We start from the raw sequence: 22,154 nt of genomic DNA, 5'->3' as shown, positions 1-22,154 counted from the left end.
ATGAGTAGTGAGGGCTCAAAGAACAGGCAGTATGGATTAGGATGGCCTCCACTGGGAGATAATGAGGAGGACTGGGCTGTCTGCACTGTTTTTGTGTGTGTGCTTCTGTGAATATGTTGCGGTTATTTGAAAAGTGCTTCCAGATTAAACAGATAGATGAGGTGACAAGGTCAGAGCCATAAATTTCAAAGATGTCCATCTGTATGCATATATGGTCATATATTGTCAGTTTCTGAAGGTTGGGATTCACTATGTATCCTTTTTCTTGTCAGTCCCTAATGTTTATACATGAGAGAAAAAAGAGAGCATGAGACAGGAAGATTCTCCCAGTCATCGGCGTTTCGCAGCTCCTCGCTTCGTCTCATGAACATCTTCCATTCACAGATTTATAGCTCATAGTGATTTGTGCCTGCTTTCCTCTCCATTAATAACATTTACTTGCTGCTACTGCCACTGTCATGACAGACAGCCAACCAAAATGCCCCCTAGTGAAACATCTGTCTTGCCTCTATATTATCCTTATACCTTTCCAGAAAACCTTGGCCGCTTCCCAAAACTTTCGCCATTCTTTCTTTTCTTGCCATATTTAAATGGGCTTAATTTGTATTGTCTTGACAGAGATAGGGTTAGAGCTCAGGTATGTAGAACCACCAGTAGACATTGTAGTAGGTGGTTGATAAGAAGTTAGACCTTTGCTAATTTTGTTGTAGTTTATTGAGGTTTTATGATCAGCCTAAACATTTAGAATGCCTTTTTAAAATAGTACTGATTAATTTAGTGTCCAGTTTACCTTGGATTTTCTGTGCTAAATTTTCACAGTAAAGAACTAAAAGGAATATAGTCATAAATATAGAGGGAAATCTTTTCAGAATTTTGTTTTAGAAGTGTAATAATCTTTGTAGTATGGTTATAAAAGTTTTTATTATCGCTCAAAGCTACCATAGGAGAGATTTCTTTAAACTCATGGACCTCAGTGTGCCAATTTTTTTTTAACTTTACGTTGGAATTTTTTTGCTCAACCAAATAAATTCAACAATTATATAGTAGAGCAGAGTATTAATAAAAACCAACGTTACACAAACAGTGTGACAATAATTTAATATTACCTCTAATACCGCCACTAAAATAGAGTGGGCACTCAGTAGCATAGCTGCACAAGGTACTCATTCAGACTCGGCTAATGTAACCTCCTGTTCCCTCTTAACTTTGAAAGCTTTGTCCTTGTACAGAAAGCAGGTCTCGGAAAGTTGTATGAAAGCATTAGTGTAGATGAGGCAACTGTGAGGTTCCAATCCAGAGTGTTGCACTCAGATCAAGTGGTATGTCAGTTTGGTTTGGGGAGCGCTCTCTTTTGCAGCCAGTCATTTAAGGTCTAATGAGAGAAGTTGTTCATTTTTAAGGCCAGGTTGGGCAGCCTTGTTGATATCCAGGTGCTGTGTGTTATTGCTATAGGATGGAAATACACAACAATCAAATTCATATCAGGATGTACTGAAAGTATTGCACTTTCCACCCATATTTTTAATAAAATTAAATTAGGATCAGTAGTTACATTTTATAAAAACATTGCATCTAGACTGTTAAAATATTTTTGGTTAAAAAATAACAGCACAAAGTACTGGACAGTAAAAAAAATTATCAGCGATAGAAAAAAAAATCTGTTAACTGCTGTTCCTGGCACTAGGTATCCATTTCCCCCTCAGTCGTGAATTGATTTTCTCTAGTAAATGTAGTGCTGTTATACAGAATATGGATGGGTCGCAAATTAAACAACAGGCCTGATGGGATGACAGTGCAACCATCCATAAGACAGGAGGGGTCAGTGAATATTTTGACGAGTGTAAAAATGCGGTGAATCATACGCCTGCATAGTCACTTGATCTTAACACAACTGAACACCTATGGGAGATTTTGTTAGACACTGCTCTCTGTCTTAATCATCAAAAAATCCATTGGGGATATCTCTTGGAAAAATAGTGTTCGTTATGCAGGTGGACTGAGGCTGTTTTGGAGGCCTTTGGTGTACCGGCAACTTACTAAGATGCTTGATGTTCTTTTTGTCTTTTATGTGTCAAACTGTCTGTGGTTTTGTCTTGGCTCTTATTTTAGGTTGTTGTAGATGAAACTATAGAATAATGTTCATAAAATCAAGGGTCACTACTCATTTTATCTGTAACTCTAAATGCAGTATATTTTATAAGTTGTAAATTCCCTCTTGTCTCCTTCTCTTTACTTGTTAATCTCCTGTGGTTTGTCCCTCTACCCCTTCACTACTGTCTCCCTTTCTGTTCTCTCTGGCTCCCTCTGCAGGCTGTTGCTGGAACTGCTGGAGCTTCTGTTTGATAAGTTTAAGGCAGTGGCCCAGGCTCACAGTGTGGTGTTGGCCCACCTGCAGCAGATTGCAGTCCAGTGCCCAGGCGGGGCTCAGGAAGAAGGAATAAAGCTGTATGACCAGGCGGATGTTTCTGCCAAGATCCAGACGGTGCTGCAGGTCAGATATTACAGTTATGAAGGAAAATGTATGGGGACTGATCATACTTTGAAACTGAGACTGCTTAGTTACATACATGCTATTAATATATTTCATATCTGTCCAAGAATCCAATAGGTTCACAAGTATAGTGCCATATTGAAGCCCTGCACCTTTTAACAAGGTGCGTCCATGTTGAAAGTGGTTCAATCTCTTGCCATTCCTTGCTGAAATACCCTCGGGCTTTTATTTTCATCCACAGCCACAGAGAGATGTTTGTCCTTCATTTATTTTCTACCCAGCGCTTAAAACCCCAAATGAATTCACCTTCTTTTACAGTAAATTAATCAGTGGAGAAACTGGCAGTGGTGATAGATGGCATTCAGTCTGTCAGCAAGAAATAGAAAGAGGCAAAGACAGGGGAGGCTTGATTGCTTGGATTAATGAATTTGAGGTTCTTTAATTGGCATTTATTTATGCTCAGTTCTTGCACTCTGCTCCTGTTTGATTGGCTGAGGGGATGAGCAGCTGTTGCACTGACCTATGGTGAATCTATGGCAATCGTTGCTCTCTTGGTACTTGATGTGTGAGTCTTTCTCTCTGTTTTTTTAAAAGCCAGCAGTACATCTTTCTCCTTTCTCTGATGCGTTTCCTCACTGGGAGCTGTGCAGTTTTCACCTGTGGCTTTTTCTAAAGCTTTTCTTGTGTTTATGGCTCCACTTCAACTTGTGAGAAAGCAGGAGGCAGACAAGGTGCCCTCTGCTTAATTTTGAAAGGCTTTTTCCTTGCTTGTCTGTAACATGCAAAGTATATTAACATATATATCAACTCTGGGTCTTTTTTTTCCTGGAGGGGACTGTGGTTGGAAGCAGGTTTTCTCAGTGTCTTGAGTGCTTTGACTGTTTCCATGGTGATCAATAGCAAGATTTCATCAACATATTTCTTTTACTAATTTATTTCACGCTAATTCACAATCACTAAGATATTTTGTGGCAACATGAAAAATGAGCTTAACTGGGGCACCACCTCAGCCAAATTAAACTGAGCTCATTGTAGAGAAAACATTTGAATACTTTTCCAGTACTGTTTATTTATTATTTGCACTAGCTTTTCAAAATTTTTTTTGCATAGTTATGGTAATAATGATCTGTAATAATGACACATTGGATATATTTTTTTGGAAAATGGAAAAAAAAAGGAGGACAAACCCACTTGTACACAGTTGTACACGAAAATGGATGCATCAGCCTTAGTCACATCTTTTGATGTGTTTATATAAAACTGATGCTTTACCTTCTTTCAACAATTGGAGTTGCTGAATTCACAGCATTAATTTATAAATAAAGCCACATGTGCTTGTTTCCCTGGGAGTGAATGTGCATATGTCCATAGGCATGCTCTCCACTGTAGTGTAGTGTTGTTATAGAAGGTATTAAGCCATTCCACAGCATGCGGCCACTGCCATCACCCAGTTGCCAGGGGCTCCACACTCCCATGTCTCTGTGATGTGAGATAATGTAATCTCTTGATTAGAATACTCATTACGTGAAACGAGGTTTTCTTATTCACTCACTCGTGTTATTATTTCCTGACCGATTGTATCAATATAGAGGCCCCTCGTCCATCCTGCCCTCCCTCTTGCCAGTTCTCTCATCTCTTGCCTGTTCATTCCTGCTCTCCATTTCCATTTCCCCTGCTTCTTTCTTCTTCAGCATCATTCCGGCTGCATCTGTAATACAGTTTCTCAATTTCTCAATACCTTGTGCATACCCTTCTTGCTCCTTGTAATTTCCTTCTTAATCTCATTATCTTGCTTTCTTTTTCTCTCACAACTCCCACAGTCCCTTTCACCCCCTTCGTTTAGCCCACTCTGTCTTAGAGAGTCACATATCAGCAATGAGAGAAATTAAATTCTTACTGCTCCCTCAGTGTCTCTGTTAAATTTTATTGGATACTGAGCCAGTTCTTATCTCATGTCTTAAGACCCACAGAGGAGCCGAAACCTACTCAGCATTGGCCAGAATTTGGTTATGATCTCTGTTAGCCCTTTATCATGCATCTCTCTTGAGTTTGTTTTCCTTCAGTTCTACATTAACTACTGTAGCTCCTTTTTTTATTGAAATGCAATGCATGAATTTTTTAAAACAGCAGTTAACTGTTGCCCGAAAACTATCCAATTTAAAAGTTGTACTACTACAGTTTGGCAACACCTTCCACATGGTTTGGAAATACGTGGGCATCTCGTTAAGACAAGACAGATGGAAAGTGGTTTCTTGCTTGCATATATGAGGTGTCCAGTTAGTATGATTCAGAAGACATCATTCAGTGTAACTGTTGAAAACTGAAAGTTGATAAAACTCCTGATTTTATTTCAGAACTAGTAGAACTGCCTTATGTTATTTTATCTTCTTTACAGCAAAATCAATTAATTCCTTGTCCCTCTTGCACCTCTTACTTATTGAAGTTCACGTTTTTGACGTGTACAGAAACCTTGAGCTGGGTGTTATTTTTCCCCACTTTGAGAGGTGGAGAAACCAGGTTGACCTTTCCACATGACATACCAGCAGACAGATTCATGAGCCGACAGAAACATGGGGTGCACCCAGTTACAAGGCCTTGGCTGAGAAATGCTGTACATCAGTATGTGATGGAGGACCAGTAGGCTTAGAAATAGAAGTAGGTAAACAAGGTTTTGAAAGTCAGGATTCATGTAATGGTTCTAATCCCTGTTCAGAAATGCTTGAGATGCTTTCTCTGGTTGATGATTTTGCTGTGGAAGTATTGATTTAAGCACAAAAGCTTGGTGCAAATCAGTAGTATTGGTGCAGAATAAATTTCAATGCCTACACTTCGCTTCATATATACTATTAGATGAATTAGTTATTCATGCCGTTATTGAATTTATGCAGCATGAGCAGCATGCCTATGATGCTTTCTGTCATTGTCTAGTTTTTCCTTTTTCATCAGAAATCATCCTATTCTTCGAAGTGATTTCTGAAAGATATAGCAGTGACTGTAATTTTATCCATCCATGAATGTTTAATATTCTTCCCTTTTCAAGAAACATATGGTATAGAAACATTAAACTATTTAGACACACTGTTTGCCTGGCAGATGTAGTGTGATATTCTATGAGTTAAAAAATCAAAACATTATGTACCAAGCAAGAAAATCCACAAGTTTCCTCTGAATCATTAATGAGATGGAAGTCGGGTAATTGGGTAACATAGTTCACAAAAAGATCACAGTTCATAAACCTCTCCATGCATTCTTCATTAGGATCACGCAGTGGGAGTGTTATTTAATATATATTTAGCATGGAATGTCTCTGGCTCCCAACGTCCATCACCCTTTGACCTTGTCGTCATTTGGTTTGAGGCGTGTGAGTTTGTTAATTAGCTCGCCATTTGCGCATTCTGCAAGGATTTGTGGTTGGGTGACTGCAATGGCCGTTGTCTGCTGTGGGTGTGTGAGTAGAGTACAAATCACAGTTTTAATGAGTGGCTTGCTTTCTGCAGTCAAAGATCTTTGAGCCTGCATTCAAAAATATGGATAGATTCTTACTATCTCCTTTTTAAAGCTCATTTCTAGATCATAGAAACTTTGATGTGGACTCCAAAGTAAAATCTAAAAAGAAAACTTTCACAAGGCTGATGTTTGGGTACCTTTCCCATCTTTGATGTGTTCTGTCAGGCAGTACATTTTAAAATGCTGTCTTCTCTCAGTGTTGTGAATTTTCTGGAGTTTTGGATAGACTGTTTGTTTTGACACCTCATTGATTTTTTTTTTTTTTTTAAGCAGAACCATCTGATATCCATTAATATTTACATGTCCTGTCTGGTCACATTCATGCATTTTTTTTATATAGATTCAAAGAGGGCCAAGACTTTAGTGAAAGCCTGGTTTGTTTAAGAGAATTGCATCACCATAGATCAGAGAAGGAAGTAGTGTGACTTCTGTCACACTTTTTTCAAATGTAAATGTGTACAAGTGGCTTACATATACAGTGTCTGGTCTCAGTTCATCAGCAGAGTGAAAATGAGCTGAAATGAACTGCCAGAGAGCGGTAAGAAGACAATGATCTCTTTTAATTAGATGTGAAGCTCAGACATTGCTACCTTGTTTTCACCCAACATTTTAATCAATGTGTCACATTTATAAACCGCTGTCATATTTACATTTCACTGGTGTGCAGTGAAGTCTGCCGTCACTGTCATTGAAAAGTCTCCTTTCACCACATTCTTTAAATCTGGTGCATCAAAATGTGATCAGTAAAATATGTTTTTGTAGCATTGAAGTGGAATTTTAATATAAACCATGTTGATATAGACAATGTTATTTTTAGGTCAGATCTAAATGATGTTTTTGACACACATTATTCATTGCAGTTTCATTGAGCAATTAAAGATGAACTGACCATTAGTTTAAAGGCTACTGTTATAATAAAGCTCAGCTATTGTTTAAACCAGTTACTGGGACTAATACACCTGCTGGTATATTTAGGTATGTAAAGACTTATTTAATGTCTCTTCTTAGGTTTTTTTTTCTCTACGCAGTTAAAGTGTATAAATTGCTGCTACATAGATTTCTTATTTGGCTAAAAAATTAAACACATGCTCTGGCAGGATTGTATGCATGAAAACCCTGTTGTGTTATTCTCGTAAATACACATAAATGGTTTTATATTAAAACTAACAGGGAACAAGTCAAGGACACACAGACAAATAAAATAGGTTTCAGTGAACATGCTGGCACTCCTTTCTTCTGTCAACACGATAGCCTTCAAAAGATTGACTAGATGGTACACCTCAGGTGGGACGCCCCACTGGTTAGCAGAGTGCTCAGTGCTGCTGTTGGAGATGTGACTGAAGGTTTGTCAGAACTTGTGAAAGTTATTGAAGTTTCTGGAACACAATCAATACAGGGTGTATACAGAACCTTTTCTTTGACGACCAAGGACACTTTGGGCTTTAATGTGCTGCTAGTGGCAAGGGATATCAGTCAATATGTTTTGTGACAAGACACCAGCCAAGGGATTTAGTGGGAAAAAGCCGATTTCAATAAAGCCTTGAGAAAAGAACAAAGTGTTGAGATTGTTCTCTGGGCTGCTTTAAGGATGTCTTAATAAATATAAAAGGATGGGAACAAGGAAAAAGAAAATTATCTATTATTTCTTTAATTTCACCAAATTGACTGCCGAATTCATCCTATGACGAGTGCCCACCTGCAAAGCTCTGAGTGATGCTCTTCTAATTTCCCCGATTTGTTGGGTGTTAGAGCCTTAATGGACAGGATGGAAGATGATTATGCATCTTTTCTGAGCACAACGGTTGACATCAGGACATTTGGATGGGAAGAAATAAATGGGAGTGCTGATAGTGAATTACGGAGGCTGACTTCCATGAAGCTGTTCTCTGCTTAATAGAACTTAGCACTCAGCCCCAAGTTTGGGACAACACCAAGCCACTCAAGTGCACAACATGGTTGGTTGATAGAATTACAGTGAGTAGTTGTGGTGGAAATGATTGTCTTTGTCAGGAGAGCCCTTGAAAAAGATGTGTTTGCATGTGCCCACTCACACACACAAACGCACAGACACACATCCGTGAACTCTTGAGCTTCTTCTTCTTATCTGGTGTGAAGAGCCAATATATCACGTCTTTGCTTACCATCACTTTTCCCTTCTAGTGTTTCACAGATTCACCCACGAATATTGATTTTTAGTGAATTTAGGCAGTGCCTGTCCTTTCCTCCCATCTCAACATTAACTCTCTGTAAACTTTTTGCAGAGGTTTTAGAAGAAATTAATTGAACTAATGTGACATGGCTACTCAGAAAAAGTTTTTAAGACAACGCTGTAAAATATCTAAATATAAAGTATTAGATGTTCAAGTTTCGGTTTGGTTCTGTCTGTTACTAGCTGTTGCCAAAGTCAAGAGCTCTGGTATATTTCCTGTTGTGAACTGTGCATTTTATTCTCCAAGGAGAGGTATCAAGAGAACTACAGCAAAGAAAATTTTAAATAATTTAGATCTTATTATATCTCACATCACTTATTATATTAAATCAGTTAATGTCTGTATTTGTGACAGTTGCGTCTCTGTAAAGCTGTTTTGCTTTGTTTTGGTAAATGTGATGGTGTTGGTGGCCGTCATTTCTAAGCTGACTTTAACAGTAATATTCTACTTTTGACAGCTGTCATGTAAACAGCATGTTTAATTTAGGCCTCTTACTAAGTATTTTGCAATTTAGATATTATTATTAATTTGTAATATGTGTCTCAGTTCGTAGAGAGAAAATCCTCTCTGGTAAAGATGGATGTCCAAAAGAAAAGGAAACTTTTCTGGACTGGTAGTATTCATACTATTAGACATTATAAAAGAGAGTACAGTTGTTTTTTGAGAATGAACAAATATTGCATCACTCATTTTGTCAAGAAGATGTTTGAAAGAATAAAAATAGGAGGCTGTGTTACTCATTGTCAAACAAGTCACTATCGGAAAACTATTCAGTTTTCAATTAGCGTATATATGGCTGCATCTAAAAAGAATATTAATTTCCCTTAACTATATGAACAGCTGATGAGGATCATTGTCTTCTTTGGAATAAGGTCAAAAACACTGAGTTGAACAGAGGTTGTAGCTTTTCACATACATGTCCGAGTTGGAGTACTAAATGCAAAGGAGGTATGCTGTGTTTTGTTTGTTTGAAAGACATGCTACAGAGGAAAAAAAGACATTTTTTCTTTATAAAGACCAAAGAAATACGTGTTCCCGAGTAACAAATTCGAAATGATACTAACAAAATCTTTTGCGACTTGTTTCCACTATAACCTGATTTGCTGCTAATTGAGATCGATTGGTGAAATTGTCTACCGGAAAATCCTGCCCTTAGCTCGGAAGACCTTTATGCATAAGTGGGAAAAAGGACTTGTTTTGAACTTTACTTTGAAGTCTTAAAAACATTGTTATTTAACTTTACAGTTTTCCTCTGTTGTTTTTTTCCCTCCTTATTAAGCATTCTGTCCAGTGTTTTCTTCACACATAATCCCCTGCTCTTTCTCTTCCCACAAGTCATTTCCACCTTTATCTCTCTTTTTTTTACTCTATCCTTCTTTTTTACTTTCTGCTTACCATACCTCACCTCCGTCTATCTCTCCTAGCAGTCCAGTTAATTGCCTTCAAAGTTCACTCTGTCTCTGGGCTAATGTAATTTAAGTAGGGTCGGAGCCCCTTCATCAGCCCAGTGCTGGCATTTCATTAACTCTACTTGGGTGTTAGCTTGCAAGCAATTGGGGGTTTTGCTCCATCAGCTCATCATTAGTAATTAATACACTGATAGGATTAGCTCCAGCACAAGGCTAGTGGCAAGCGGAGGCCCTGGTGTTGCCAGTTGGAGAGGGCATATGTGAAATGGCCTGGAGCTGACTGATGGAGAAGTGTGCTCAACTGTTATTTTGTGCAGTGGGAGATTGCATGCATGTGTTTAAGGTTTATATTTAAATGCAGATTTGTGACCAAGGGCATAACTTCTGGAGGTGTGTTGATTTGAAAAAGCAACTTTTTGTTAAATTTTATGGGAATCGACAGAATCATTGTGCTTACCAATCAAACAAGATATTTTACACAGAACCAGAGCTTTTGCGCTATTTTCTCACTTATGACCATTGTAAATGTGTGTATTAACGTTGCATTAACGTTGATGCTAGCATGCGAAGGTTTTCCCATGCATGACGGGGGTGCTCTCCGCAGCGTTAATTACATCATTATGGTTGGGATGGATCTCCATCTGCTCGGCCATTACTCCTGTCCCACTCTGGGCCGACCCACACTGCGCCTCAGAATTAGACACACACAGACTAAATGACTCTGCTAAATTATGAAGCTATTAGATATGGGAGGCTATTTTAGAACATATGTATTCACACAGAGAGAGCAGTGAGGATGTGTGAGAGAAAGGGAACGATGTACTGAGGTAGACATAGCAAGAAGGTGAAAATAGAAATGTGAGAAATGAAAGATGAAGCACCAAGAGATTTTGAAAAATGAGAGCCAATGAAAGCAACAGAAAATGTGAATATAGAATGATAGAGTAGAGGAAGTTAACTTTCTGTCTGGCCAGAGTTTCAATGTGGTTGTCCTCCGCTATTGTTAGAAGTTGATAAGATTTTTATGAAGCATGATAAGACGTTGATGGATTTCACCATGGATCATACAGACAGATCAGGGAAATGGAGGACAGGAATTTTTACTGCAGTCATCAAAGGCGCAGGCAATGTTTTTTTTTTTTTTTTATCACAAAGTTTATTTTCTGTTTTGTGTTTTTAAGGTTGTCTCTCCAGACAAAGCATTGTCATATATTTTGATACAGTGGAATACAATGAGATGTAATAAATAAAAACCCTTTTATTTTCATATGACATGAAAATGTGTCTTCAACCCAGGTGAATTTTTGTGATACAAAGCTTGACACAAGAAGAACTGTAAAGAAAGTGGAAAAGATCAGTACTTAAAAGGAAAAGACCCTCATGGAAACTCAAAAGAAAGCTATGTTAAATGTGTTATATAAGCCCCTCAATGACAAAAAGTGCCTGGCAGTGGCTTCATGACCTGAAACTTTGAAAGTTTTAAGGTAATTATTTTTTGGCACTTGAAAAGCCAAACTTCAGGTTTTCAGCTGAAAAGTCTCAAAGCCATATTACATTGTTGAGGAACATTCTCCCATAACCTCCATACACCTTTTGACGTACTCTGTGTGTTTTCTAGGTTTTGCTAATGGAGTATTTGGATGTGAAGAACAGCCGCAGTGCCACTGAGCCATCGGCTCAGCTCTCCTATGCTAGCACAGGCAGTGAGTTTGCTGCCTTCTTTGCTAAGAAGAAACCACAGCGTGCCAAGCAGTCACTCTTCAAGTAAGGATCTCAGTATTTTCTAGCTGTTTTTTAAATGCCATAAATCAATATAGTAGCTAATAATCCTGGTTATACTGAAAGAATGTGTAAAATTTAGCAGTGAGGACAGGCTGAAAGATGATTACATTATTCTGTTAATGTCTCAGGCTGAAGGCAATTGTAGATATTCTTCCTGTGTTTTTTGTGTATTGTGTATTTTGCCTTGTTGAACCTTTTTTGCTTTTTGTAGGTTTGAGTCATCATCTCATGCCATTAGCATGAGTGCCTACCTGAGAGAGCAGAGGCGAGAACTCTACAGCAAGAGTGGAGAATTACAAGGTGAGGAGGGCGTCGGAGAGATAAACTGAGGAATGGAGACTAGAGTTCGACAAGTAGAAGATTGCTGATCAGAAGAGCTAGAGGGGTGGAGAGAGGAGTAACAATAAGGGAGGAGAGCAATGATGGGAGGGAGAGAGAGACGATATATCAAAAGGTGACACAAATTTTTAAAAAAACTTTGAGAATGAGGTGTGAAGAGGGCAGGATTTGGTCCTGTACGACTACCATGGAGGAGCAAAGGTGTAAAAGGATTTAGCCATAGGGTGATTGGGAGATTTGTGGAGGTGTAGATGTAGAGGTGAAATGCAGAGTATGAGGGCACTGTAAGGCTAGGTGATGAGGAGAGGGAAGGAAGGGCACATTGTAGGTCAAGAAGTTACACTAAGGAAAGAAAAAAACAGACAACAGGAGTGTGGAGAGGAAGACTGCGATGGAAAAGGAGATTGACGAGAGGCAGAGAGCAGGGTGACTTTGCAGATTCCGCCTACAGGGAGAGGCCTTGAAAACCTCTCACTCATACACACACAGCAAGACCCTAGAGAGTTTTTGCTGTTCCGCTGCTCCTTCTTCTTCTGTTCCTCTCTCTCTCTCCCTCACCATTTCTATGCCTATGACCTTGAAGTTTCAATCAGCAGTGCCTGACAGTGTTGTTTGTCTGATGCTTTTGTTTTTTGTTACACTAAGCTTCTTGTTGACATTGTTTAGTTAAAGCAGAAAAGGTAAGAATTATTATAGTGTGGTATAAAAATGATCCCATGACAATCTGTGCATAATAATGATGACTAATAAGGGTAAAATATTTAATGTAGCATAAATTAGATTTCCTTAAAAACACTCCACATTCTGTAGTTAAAGCTTTAGTTACAGGTCCAGTTACAGCCTTTTCCAATAACAAATACCCTTTATACAGTAGCTATGCCGTTAAATGTACTGCATCAATTCCTCTGCAAGAAAAAGAACAGGCTTGATTAAGTGTGGATAAAGGAAAACCCCAAATGGCCTTTAAATAACAGCTCACTTTTTTCCTTCCTCCATCTGTCGGTGCCTCAGAAAGAAGGGGGAAAAATATTATTTGACTGACTGAATGCCTCGAAGCATTTATAAGAAGATGAGATTTCTCTGGGCTTTCATTTCACCTGTCACAATGCGTAGCACCGGCCACAAGCCCAGGCCAAGGCCTGAATGGCTGCAAAGAGATTGAAGGAGTAAGAAATCATTTAGAAAGTGAAATAAGTCGACTGTGATGAAGGGAGGGGAGAGATGGATGGAGAGGAGGAGGGAGAGAGGAAGGTTAAAAGTCATTGTTTTCATCAGGGTCCAGCGAAGAAGCCATTAAGAGATTTCTGAAGGAAGAAATTAGAAAAATATGTATTGAGACGGTGTGGAAAGGGACTTTTTCTCTCTCTTCAAATTAAAGTTACTTGGGGAGGGAGGGAGAGGAAAAGAGTTAGAAATGAGAGATTGGGTTGATGAGTTCTTCTGGCTTCGGGATTACTCAACACTTAAAGCTTAGTCATGTGTGTCTCTTAGTCTCTCAACTTGGAGTTTCCTAAACTCTTCTTTTTTTTTCTCAGTGGTCTACTTCAAGTCAATATAGTTATTAAGGCAGATGCTCTCCAACACCGCCTTGGAAATAGAAGTTTGATTGTTCATTTTAAATTCAGCTATGCACCGTTAATAAATGAATAAAAATGGTCATGCACTAAATAGTACAAAGTCAGAACTACTACTGCTGTTTTTGCTGCAATTTGTACTTTGTTGGCTGATGTTTTTATATGATCATATGATATAAAATATCACATACTTTATTGAACAGTATTTGTACAGAGCATGTTGTGATTTTCTAACCTAATCACATACACTTATCTTTATGGATTTCAAACTAATCTGGAATATCGGTAATTGTTCCCATATGTGTTGTAAAGACCTGCTGTAGTGGATATAAATACACACATGAACACAGCGACACAGGTGCACATGCACACAGACTCACACACACATGCAAACACAAGTGTACTTAATTGCTTGCCTTCTCCACTGGAGCATGTCTTGAGCGCTTCAATTAATCGAATGCTTGATGTAAAGACTTTATTACAGCTCCATATGTAGCCACGTCTGTAGTATGCATTCTGGGTGTACACAGATTGCTGTGTATGTATGTATAGTGTTCCTACACTCATCAGATCCTTAGTTAGCTTAAATACTATGTGTAGTGTGTGTGTCTGTGTTCATCCATGTAATTGTGGACTTCTGTGTCCTCACAAACCACTGTTTTAGAATCACAGAACCTCATCCAGATTCAATCACATTCTTTATGAATAAATGATGAAAGTGACAATTTTCTAGCCATAGATGCGTTACCATCGCCTCCTATTCCTCTACATGTATCCCAACCACTAGACTTTTACATCTTCACCTTGTGCTTTTTTATTGCCTCTCTATCGTCTGTGCAGGCAGTGGATGACTCTGAGTGGCCCAGTGGTCATCTGGGAGGTGAAGTGTGAATATATCTCAATAACTACTGCAGTCTTGTAACACCCGGTCTGTAATACATTTACAGCTTTTTTTGATTTTATTTCTTTTTGTGTTGCAGGCCTTGATTGTGTGCCTATGTTATTGCCTTGCCTCCGGGCACTTTGAGGTGACAACACACCTCCACTCCCACTCCATGATGTGACAGCCATATACAAAGGCTGCCTGTTACCCAAGATATGCACGTAAACATACATGCCGGCTCGAGACTTCCCCACTCCTGAATCACTCCCAACTCTGACCTCCATCCACTCTTAAGATGTGTTCATAATAAACTCAGCTGCAAATCAATTTTACACATTTCCTCCTTTTCTTTTGATATTCAAAATAGACTTGTTCACAGGGCGCCTGCTGCAGTCTGCCTCCCATGGAAGCAATCAAGTTATAGTTTCTCTGAGCTCCAACACTTAATACCTAATGCTCAGTCTGAAGTGGGGAAAAAAAAATCTCGTGCTGTATTGTATTATCGGCTTCTTGTTTATGTATAATAGCATTGTGTTCCCATGAGAGAGGGAGTGAGGGGGAGAGGGGGAGGAGGACAAGAGTGACTGCTTGGGGTGACCAGAAGTGGTGTTCCTTGTCAAGCTGATTTGTACACCCCAATGGGGAGGGGAGGGACAAGAGGTGCAAATGGAAAAATGTCTAGTGGGAGAGGCGGCAGTGGAGGTGATAGTGGCAGTGGGTGGGTGGGTGGGATATCAGGGGTGAAAGCAGCAGATGTTGATAGCCACGTGTTTGCAGAAGTATGTGCATGTGTGTTTGTAAGGTGAAGAGGAAGAGACAGCATGTTCCTGCCAAATGATGTGTGATCTACCCACCTTGGCCAAACTGGGATTGTGATTGCTGGTGGGGGAATTCATAATGTTTTCGGAAAGGGACCGTTTATAAAAGCTTTGACATTTCAGAGAGGTGTTGAGGTCATAAAAAGAAGCATGACTCTCATTGGTCGTCTGCAAAACCATATCTGTAATATTCCATCTTTTTGTTTTGCATAGCTCTGAAGGAAACTAACCCATATTTTCCTGCTTTGAATCTTATTCGCAAATGACATCTATTAGAATGATTCCTTTTTTATAGCACACATCAGACAGCTTTTAAATCCATTTATATTGTGAAATCACTCATTTGCCTTTGTAATTATTCATTTTCCAGTCATTCATTTTCTTCATTGGTTTCTGAATTCAAGGTTGCTCACTCGTCTCGTGAAATGATCAATACTTGACTTCCGCTGACCTAGCAATTATGATTTATCATATTCATAAACGGAGACTTAGATTGAATTGAACTTTATCGGTGAAAAAGTCAATAATTATTATAGGATTACATTGGTGGAGTGCCCGAGACTCCTGCTTAGCCATGATTAATGCCCTTGTTCCTCATTTTTATATCTTTTCTCTACTTCTCACTGTCTTTTACACCAAGTCACTGTTGAAGTTTTATCTTGTACTTACTATTTTGGTGTTTTTTGGTGTTTTTTTTTGGTTCTTTTGGCTCAGGATTTGTCTCTGTGTGGATGTGTGTGAACATGAAAAACACAATGAAATAAATCATAAGGTAATTAAATCCTATTCAAGTTAGGTACATACTACATGTTTGTATGACTCACTGTAAACACACAGTATTTATATACTTTCAGTATTTATAATAACATAACACCATGGTGCTCAGATCTAGTGCTTGAAAAAGTCAAACTTATCTTATTGTATTGTTGGATTTCTTTTTCAGTTGCTGTAACTTTGGGTCCTCAGGCTTCTTTAACATTTGAATCAGACCATGTGCACAATAAAGAAACTAATTCGTACAATCAGCCTCATCAGCTACTCATCTTCAGCTGATAGATATGAAGTAGAAATAGCTAATAGTTGTATATTCATTAATACTTTGTAACTTGTTAAGTTCGTAAAAGGAAAAAAAAATCTTTGAATGAAAGAAAAAAAAATACTATGGCTTTTCCAGTTCCCTTTCCCTTCAACATCAGCAGTGTTGAGACTTTTTATTTGTAGATACCACAAATTTGCACTTCAAAGTTCCCAGAGGCCATTATTTCTTGTAATTATTACCCATGGACCTGTGTGGTTTAGGAAAAGCTCATGCTACATCAGTCACTGGTAACAGATTTCATATTGGTCAGATATGAGTATGTGTCTACATAATGGACGCTTGCCGAATGATGTCGAATGTGACATGTACGACATTCTATAATTGAATGAAACGTTGTAACCACGTCAGTACCTGTTCTCCACAGGAATGTCACTGGAAAATAACATGCTTCCCCTCTTGCTCTGGAGCTAGACCTTTATGAATTGGTTTCTTCCAGCAGTGACATAACTGGGTTGTAGATAAAATGCAAGGTACCTCTGTTACCTGACAGGCTATTACTGTGAAAAGCCTTTATTTGTGTTCAGCACAAAAGCAAACATGGAGTGGTTCTGCATGTTGTAGAAAGCACAGACACACTGACAACACTATCTGTTGCAGATGCTTTATTGCACTACTCATTACCTTCCACCAAGGAGCTAATGTAGTTATGCACATATGTTTTTGCTTTTTTTGTTTGTCTGTAGAATTACACAAAAACTATTAGTGATAGGCTGGTTAGGGAGCACAAGTGGGACATTTTACAAGTACAAGTCGGTGCTGATAGCAGATGATGGTTAATATTATGCTTCTATTCACATTTTCTGCATGTACTGATTTTGATAGCTTAAAGCATACATTTTATCAGTTGATTTGAAGGGTCAGTTCCACATTTATTGATCAATTATAGTCTGATTTTCACTGATTCAGGTTGATTTATTTAGGAATTTATTACTTTCACCACAATATTCAGTTCAGTTCTTATCTGGTTTCTAATAAAGTGAAGAATATTTAATTTCAGATGTGCATAATGCATTTTCACTTTCAGTATGTGGGGGCGGGTATGGTTTTGGCTGATTGGCAGTGATTGAATTACAGTGCCTCCGGAACTGAAATTGGAATGGAGCACAAAGTGGAAAAATAATAATGATAATAATGATAATAAAAGGTGACATTACATCATTACTTTAATTTACCAACCCAATTCCAAGTTAAGAAACTGATGGCAGCATGATAATGGGGTAGACAGTGTGTGAGGAAGTTAGAGCTTGAAATGTCGACTCACAGTTGTTAGATTTGTTGTAAGTTAATATTTCCAAAGTGATTTTTGTTTTGTCTGTATATTTAATTTGTTGTGACCTAGACTACCAAGGATAAATGTGAGTCAGGAATCCATGTATGTATCCACATACAAGCAGACAACATCTACTCAGAACTGATCTTGTTGTGAGCTCTGGAGTGAATGTGGATGTCAGCCAGATTTACCCCTTCATAAACAAAAGCAGTTTCACATTAAATGCTCTATGCGTTTCTAATTCTGTAATTCTGTGCATTTTATTATAGCTTTAAAACAGTTTAACAGTCCCTGTCGGCTGAACTTCTGTGTCCAAATGTGCACTTAGAAGAAATACCTACCTTTAATTAGCAAACATCAAGTATGAGAAATGTAAGCTCCAACAGATGGCAGATTTGCTTTATATATCTATATATCTCTGTATATCTCTATCTATCTATCTATCTATCTATCTATCTATCTATCTATCTGTCTATCTGTCTATCTGTCTATCTGTCTGTCTGTCTGTCTGTCTGTCTGTCTGTCTGTCTCTCTCTCTCTCTCTCTCTCTCTCTCTCTATATATATATATATATATATATATATATATGTGTGTATATATATATGTGTGTGTGTGTATATATATATATATATATATATATATATATATATATATATATATAATATGTGTGTGTATTAATGTATATGTATGTGTATGCATATGTATGTATATGTAAGTTTGTGTGTGTATGTATGTGTGTGTATATGTTCTCCAAAATGTCAACTTTTTGTTTATTGATTCATATTTCCAGGACTCCCTAACTGAAAAAAGGCCATATGGTGTTAAGTAAAACAAACACAGTGGTGGGCTGTCAGGGTCAGCAAGGCCTTCTCTGCTGGTCTGAACATCATCAGAAACACTGATCTACATTTACAACCTAAATTCTAATATTTGTTCCATGAAATTGAATTAATTTGTTCCCAATAGACTATTCTCTTATTTTCTCAGAGTTTCTCTTGGCTGTACTGCTTCCAGTATGTGTATGTGGATGTAGGATATTTTGTCCAATCAGATTTCAGTTTCTATGTGTTTCTATGTGCCAGGGTTAATCTAATCTGTCCTGGGCCTTCAGAATGAGTAGTGAAGGCTCATGTAATTTAAACTGTCTAGCATTGGGACTGTTCCTTTAGCAATTAGATTTTATTTTCACCTCCCAGTGTTGTCAGCATTTATCCTTCCTCTGATTGGATGGTAAGAGGAAAACTCATTTGATATAGCTTTAGCAATATTCTTTCTGATTCATGCCTAAAAAGTTCATTTTAACCCTTTCATGCATTAATTATGAGAATCTTAGTTAAGATTTTTTTCTTGAGTGTTTTTATTCCTCCATAGGCATGAAAAAAACAATGTGATCAAGTTTTTTTTTTTTCATAGAGTTACAAAAATGTCCATGCATTTAATTTTTGAAGTAAAGAGACATGTTTAAAACCCAATATCAGAAAGTGATATGAAAACAATGAAATAAAATAAAATCTGATGTTTTCTCACATTTTAACATATTCTAATGCTAGTTATTACTATTTTCATGGAGATCATATTTAAAAAAAAAAAAATTCTAACAAATAATTGATTAACACTGAAACATGTTAGTGCAGATCAGGTTTATCAAGAACAGCAAAGTTTCAGTAATGGTCTGAATGTCAGTGTATGGGATGATGCATTAGTGTCCACTGTGTTGGCTGATATGGAACTAAAAGAACAAAACCCATGAATATACAAGAGAACAGCTGGAGAATAACTGTCCACTGGAGGGACCACTATGCATGAAAGGGTTAATTGAATTGAATTGAACTATTAATACATTTGAGGTAGATTTTTTATGCCCACAATGACTGACAGAGGAGAGGAAAATGATTTGGTCTCAGACATACTTAAAAAAACATTTTCAAGGCAGACTTTTCAGAAAAGCTGGACATCGTGAGGAGAGGTCGGCCAACCCCTGACACTAGCTAGCCTGACGAGTGGACATTCTCTGCCCTTAAGAGAATAGAAACTTATGCCAGGAATACAACTGGACAGAGGAGACTTTCAGCCTTGGCCTCCATGGACATAAAAAGGACTTATAACTGAACTGAAACACATAGATTATGAATGACAGAGTCATTGAAGTTTTCCTGCACAAAGAAAGGAGGCTGGATTTTGTATATAAATAATGAGCATCTCTGTTTAGTAGGCTGTGGTGTTTTTAATTTAAATTTGGTATGTTTTTGTCATGCTATTTGATAAATATTCATTCTGAACTGCTCCAGATTATGTACATGGCACATGGTTTTCGTGTAGAGGTTTGGAGTTGTCTAAACTGGGTTTCTTGCTTTAGTAATAATGGATTCACTCTCAATATGGGACATGTCTCTCTCTCTCTGTAATGCCTTGTTATTTTACGTTTTTTGTATAGTATTGATGGTTTCTTTGATTGTGACGTCATAGTGGTGGTATTAAGAGCTATTTTAAGTCAAGTATGTCCCTACTGAAGGCCCAAGTATCAAATGCATGGCCCACCACTGGTAAAACATAATAATCATTGAACCTGTTAAAACATGCTAATGCTGTAAGTATCAAGGATTCACGCAGAAATTAATTGCATTGCAATGGAAGTGTGAAGAATAACAATGGCAGGGCGATGCAGAGGATAACAGAAGGGGAATAAAACCAGGTTGTTTACACAGTGCAGACATTTAATCAGAAAGAAAGAGCTTGGTGTATTTTTCCAACCTGAGGCTAATTTTAATCAGCATTGGTCTTGTCATTATTGGCGGCTTTGACTGTCACCTCTGTGTTTGCTTTTAATCTCAGTACTGCTGATTGGACAAGATGGAAGGATGAACAAATGAAAAAGGGAGGGAGCACGGGAAGGGTGGAAGAAGGACATGAGGGACTTGGGGTTATAGAGACCTTGGCACCAGCAAGAGGCAGCTTAACTGGTCGGCAGATAGAAACAAAGCTCTTCTTATCCCAGTGTACAACAGGTTCCTCTGATTAAAAAAAAAAAAAAAAAAAAAAAAGAAAGAAAGAAACACATGTTCAGTGTCTGTTGTCTGAATCTCACCTTCAGCTGATTAAAGACGTGATGATACTCAACTTCTTGGCCAGTTAGTTCTGTCAGGGCCGTGTCACACTGAACTCGGTTTGTTCACTTCTAGCCTCATCCACAGGCATAAAGGCAGGCAAGCATAAGAAATGCATGGTATATTTGTTTAGCGGACATTACATTTATTTCCTGGAGACCTACCCTGCCCACAACATGTCCATACATAACCTTAAAACATCACTTAACCTTCAGTCATTTACATAAAAGGCACATAAACCTAAGAAATGCATGCGCACACAGACACACACCTCCCTAATTCTTTATTATGGTTGACAGATCAAAGAGGCTATGGCAGTAAAATGTGTTTTTAGATTTGTATATATCTAATGTCCTTAGGTGTTAAGTATGGTTACCCTGTCTCTTCACAGTAGTGAAACTAGCACCAACAGTGTTAGAGACAATTTTCTCCTATTATTTCTTATAATTATTTCTGGTGGTATCTGTGCAGTCAGTAATAGTTTGAGGCATAAGGGTTGGTCTTAACTATTCCTGTGAGGTACAAAGAGAATGACTACTTATGCAGGCATGTATTTGGTAAAAATGACCAGGTATATCCTTAAAATGCCACTTACCTAATTGTCCATTCACATCATTGCCAGGGGGAAATTACCTTCATGGGAAAGAGGTAGTGGCTGGCACACAGTACTTGTAGGTCACTTGACCCAGATAATAGGATAGTTTCCTCTGTTTTAGACTTTGATTGTCTCTGTTCCCTCCCAAATCAGCAGTTTTGAGACTGTTTATGTGTAGATGGCACAGAATTGCCCTGCAAAATTCCCAGGGGTTTAAAACTTAGCAGAGGCACTGTGCAAAAGTACTTCATCCATTTGCTGTGATTATTCCAGTTCACCAAACATGTATGTATAAAACTGCATGAGCTAATGTTTTTGGACTAATCCACAAGTATTACATATTAAGTCAAATAGATTTTAAATGGATACAGTTAATGATAATATGTGTGTATTTATGTTAAATGCTTTTGCTTTCACACTAATAGTGGTTTTGCGTTCTCAACCAACACATGCTTGTAAGAGATCTCATTTAAATCTCAGTGGAAAAAGGTCAATGTATGAATTAAATTTAAGAATAGCTTCTGAGATTCAGCGTGAAGCAAATTTTGTGCCTTAATAGGCAGTAATATTTTTAGTGTAGTGTCTCAAGCATACTGTGTAGAATATTTTCTTCTTTGAATCTGGAAATCTGCCTGTACGGGTTGAAATGGTTTTGACATTGCTGAAGTTTAAAAGACAAACAACTTATGTCTCCATCCATTCATGAGCCTCCGTCCTCACACTGTCCCTTGTTTATGAAGACTGTTCCTCGTGTCTCAGAAGGGACATTTTTCGCAATTAATATTCATTCTGTTACAGTGCATTGTTGTCATACCACCACTGACAGATGTGCATTCATTAAAATCAAGACCACAGAGACACACTGTGTGCCACAGTGACACTTTTAATAATTAATCCACCTCAATTTACACCTGAATTTATTTATACTATTATTTATTTATACCATTTATTCTCAGCTGAGGTGTGAATTTGATCTCTTGGTTGGTGGAGCAGCACATACCATCCTATCAAATTAATTTTAATAATAGAAGGCTCTCATTAAGATCCAGTCAAACTTGAAGACAGTCTGAGAG

The 22,154-nt window shown here is 38.0% G+C and overlaps 1 protein-coding gene across 1 annotated transcript in view; it reads left to right on the top strand.

Annotated features, from left to right (window-relative positions):
* The window catches only part of exoc4 (exocyst complex component 4), a 129,091-nt gene that overhangs the window by 14,855 nt on the left and 92,082 nt on the right, over positions 1-22,154 (top strand). The window contains exons 8-10 of the mRNA XM_030150321.1: positions 2,311-2,491; positions 11,236-11,381; positions 11,611-11,699. Of these exons, the coding sequence (XP_030006181.1) occupies positions 2,311-2,491; positions 11,236-11,381; positions 11,611-11,699 (416 nt within the window). The remainder of the gene's footprint in view (positions 1-2,310; positions 2,492-11,235; positions 11,382-11,610; positions 11,700-22,154) is intronic.

This window comes from Sphaeramia orbicularis, chromosome 12 (genome assembly GCF_902148855.1).
Source record: "Sphaeramia orbicularis chromosome 12, fSphaOr1.1, whole genome shotgun sequence".
Taxonomy (NCBI): Eukaryota; Metazoa; Chordata; class Actinopteri; order Kurtiformes; family Apogonidae; genus Sphaeramia; species Sphaeramia orbicularis.
This window is presented reverse-complemented; position numbering and strand designations above follow the sequence as displayed.